The following is a 2,887-nucleotide window of genomic DNA, read 5'->3' on the forward strand; positions in this document are numbered from 1 at the left end:
CTGCTTGCAACCATCTATGTAGATGTATCTCTTAAGATACTGGGAGGATCATCTGGGAACAAGAGAAACCTGGGAGCTAGCTAAGACTTACAACATGGCAGAGCTGACTACTCTTTTCTGGCCCCGCATCCCACCTTTAAATGCTCCCTTCTCATATAACGTGAGCAACCTGGAACCCGTGGCTTCGGCGTGGTGCATGGAGATGCAACTGAGGCGAGAAACCAAGTTTCAGTTTAAAACAAGGAGACCCTTACCTTATTGACCTCCTGGATACAAGCCCCCGAGCCCTGACCCTCATCACAATGGCAAGTGCTTCCAGGTGCTGACAAAAGCTGTGGGGATGAGTGAGTAAGGCACCGTTGTGATACAGTTCCACGTGTCTGACGTAGGGTCGTAGCAGTCCAGGGTTTTGCACCTCTGAGTCCCAAAGTAACCCCCCACCACGTAGAGTTTATTCCCCGAGGCCAAAGCATGGCATGACATGCGCTTGGCTGTCATGTCCCCGATGCGCGTCCACTGGTCCGTCTCGCAGTCAAAGCGGTAGGCGGATGCTGCCGTGAACTCTGTGTCTCCCCCCATGATGAAAATCTGGCTGCCCAGGACAGCAGCTGCCGTGTAGCGCCAGGGCTGCGGGCATTCGGCTTTGATCATCCACCGATTCTCAGCTGGATCATAGCACTGGACTTTGGACACCATGTCTCGGTGAATGCTGGTCCCACCAAAGACAAAAAGCTTGAGCCTGGCGCTCACCACCGCAGCGTTGCTCACTCCATCTCTCAAAGGAGCCACCATCGTCCATTTGTTGGATATGGGGTCGTACTTCTCTACTTGCTTCAAGGAAACAGAAGGAGATGCAGGAAAGACTCCAGCTACTGCAGTGTGTCCACCAACCACATACAGGCAATTTTCCAATTCAGCCGAGCCATGCCCAAACCGAGCTATTAGCATTGGGGCAGCTTTTGACCATTCCTCATGAACAGTGTCATACATCCATACGTCTTTTGAGACCCCGTTCTCTGAGCCCCTGCCTCCAGTGATATACACTTTGCAGCCGATGGCACAGGCACTAAACTCCTTCCGTGGACTCGGCAGGTCTGCTTTGGGGATAATCTCCTTTGCTTTGTGATCCACTTGGTAGATCTTATCACACATGAAGGTCTGTCCTCCCAGGATCAGCAAGGTGTGCCCAGCTTTGCGAGGCCTGGCACAGGGACTGGTGACCACCCCATCGTTCTGGAGGATCTTCTTCTTGCACTTTATAGCTTCATCCAAGACAAGCTTGTTCCTTTCATCCACCATGATCAAGTCCTCACAAGCCAAGGCTTCCTTGAGGCATTCAGAAGGAAGCAAGGCCAGACGAACGTTCCTCAGAAGTTCTGGGAGATAAGCCTTCCGCTCATCCAGATCATATTTCACCCACTGGATGACAGCCTTAAAGACCTTTTCTTCATCCTCAATTTCCAGCTCATCACTGGAGATGAGGTCCAGCAGAGTGTCCTTGGAAAGGTTGTTGAAGTCCTCACTCTTGTGAACAGTCTCAAAGTTGACCAGGCACATCCTCCAGGAGAGCTCATAGAGCCGCCGGCACTGATGAGCATCCGAGAGCAGCATCATGCCCAGGCAGTTGGAAGGGTAGAGGTTCTTCTCCAGGAACTCAGCCGCCGCGTCTCGGACATCATGGAACTGCAGCATGTCTCCAGCCTCCAGCAGGGACTCCGCATTCTCCTCGTTGATGATGATCCGAGAGGAATAAGCAAAGTCCAACAACAGCTCCAGCACCTCTGGGTGGAGGCTGTCATGGAAGTTCACCTCATCATCCAGGCTCTCCCGGAGGCCGTTGCTAAACATGGCTTCGAAGTATCTGCTGGAGGCAGCCAGCACTGCCCGATGACATGGGAACGACCTGTTTCCTGCCCAAAGGGTGACATCGGTGAACATGCAGTGCTTCCGCAGGGTGTTCAGATGGGACAAGACGCAGTCCGGGTGGGAAGCTTTGTGAAAAAGCAAGATGTTCATGGAGCCGGTGCTAGTCCGGGATTTACGGTTCTCGTGGACGCTGACTGACATGATGACAGAGCTCTTGCCTGCAGAGAAAAAAAACCCAGAAAACCCATTATTCTCTTGTTCTTACTGACGTAAGGCACGAAGAATATATGTGATCCAACTCCGGTACACTTGAATGGACCTCAAACGTGAAACACCAGGTGACACCCCAGCGCTCCTGCTCTGTGGGTGCTCCTGCACCCTGGCTTGCAGAGCCCGTGCCTGCTGCTGCTGATGCACCCTCACGTCCTCCGAAAATTTAACTCAGGCTGAGCAGGGTGGGAAGACAGAGGCGGGTGGGGGGGGAAATTCTGTGCTATGGTTTCAGCAACAGAGCAACAAAGTGAAGCAATCAAAACCCAAACTTGATGGTAAATTGTTTCAACAGCCCCTAGAGGGTATTGGCAAACCGCAGAAGAGTTATTTTTCCTTAGAAAACAGCGTTAAGAGAGCAGTCTATCCAGGATAAAGGGCACCAGTCTGTTCTTGGCTCAGCTGAAATCCAGTTTGGCTTCTGATTTTCATGAAGATTATTGCAGGTTTAGGAAAGGCAATTGTGACTGGTTTTATTTATGGAATATTTAGCGACCAGCACACGCCAAAAGTTTTGAACAAGTTTTACCAAACCCTTTCATTGTAGTTTTTCTTGATGAAACTCACCAGACACTTCATGTGACTTAAACGTTTTTGGGCAGGACAGATTCACATCAGAGAGTAAGACAAGAGAGACAGCTAAATTATGCTTTTTAACAGACAGGCCGAAGCAAACACAAGGCTTTTATTAGCTAATATTTCATTTAAGTGCTACCTGATACCTATCCTTGCCTGTGGAAGAAAAGCCCTT

At 50.5% G+C, this 2,887-nt stretch overlaps 1 protein-coding gene across 1 annotated transcript; it reads right to left on the reverse strand.

Moving 5' to 3' along the window:
• Positions 1 to 247: 247 nt before the first annotated feature.
• On the reverse strand, positions 248 to 2,067 carry KLHL25 (kelch-like family member 25). The gene has a single exon (XM_009573072.1). The coding sequence runs from the start codon at positions 2,065 to 2,067 to the stop codon at positions 298 to 300; it is 1,770 nt and encodes a 589-aa protein (XP_009571367.1). The 3' UTR covers positions 248 to 297.
• Positions 2,068 to 2,887: the final 820 nt, after the last annotated feature.

Source organism: Fulmarus glacialis, unplaced genomic scaffold (assembly GCF_000690835.1).
Source record: "Fulmarus glacialis isolate BGI_N327 unplaced genomic scaffold, ASM69083v1 scaffold29832, whole genome shotgun sequence".
Lineage (NCBI taxonomy): Eukaryota > Metazoa > Chordata > Aves > Procellariiformes > Procellariidae > Fulmarus > Fulmarus glacialis.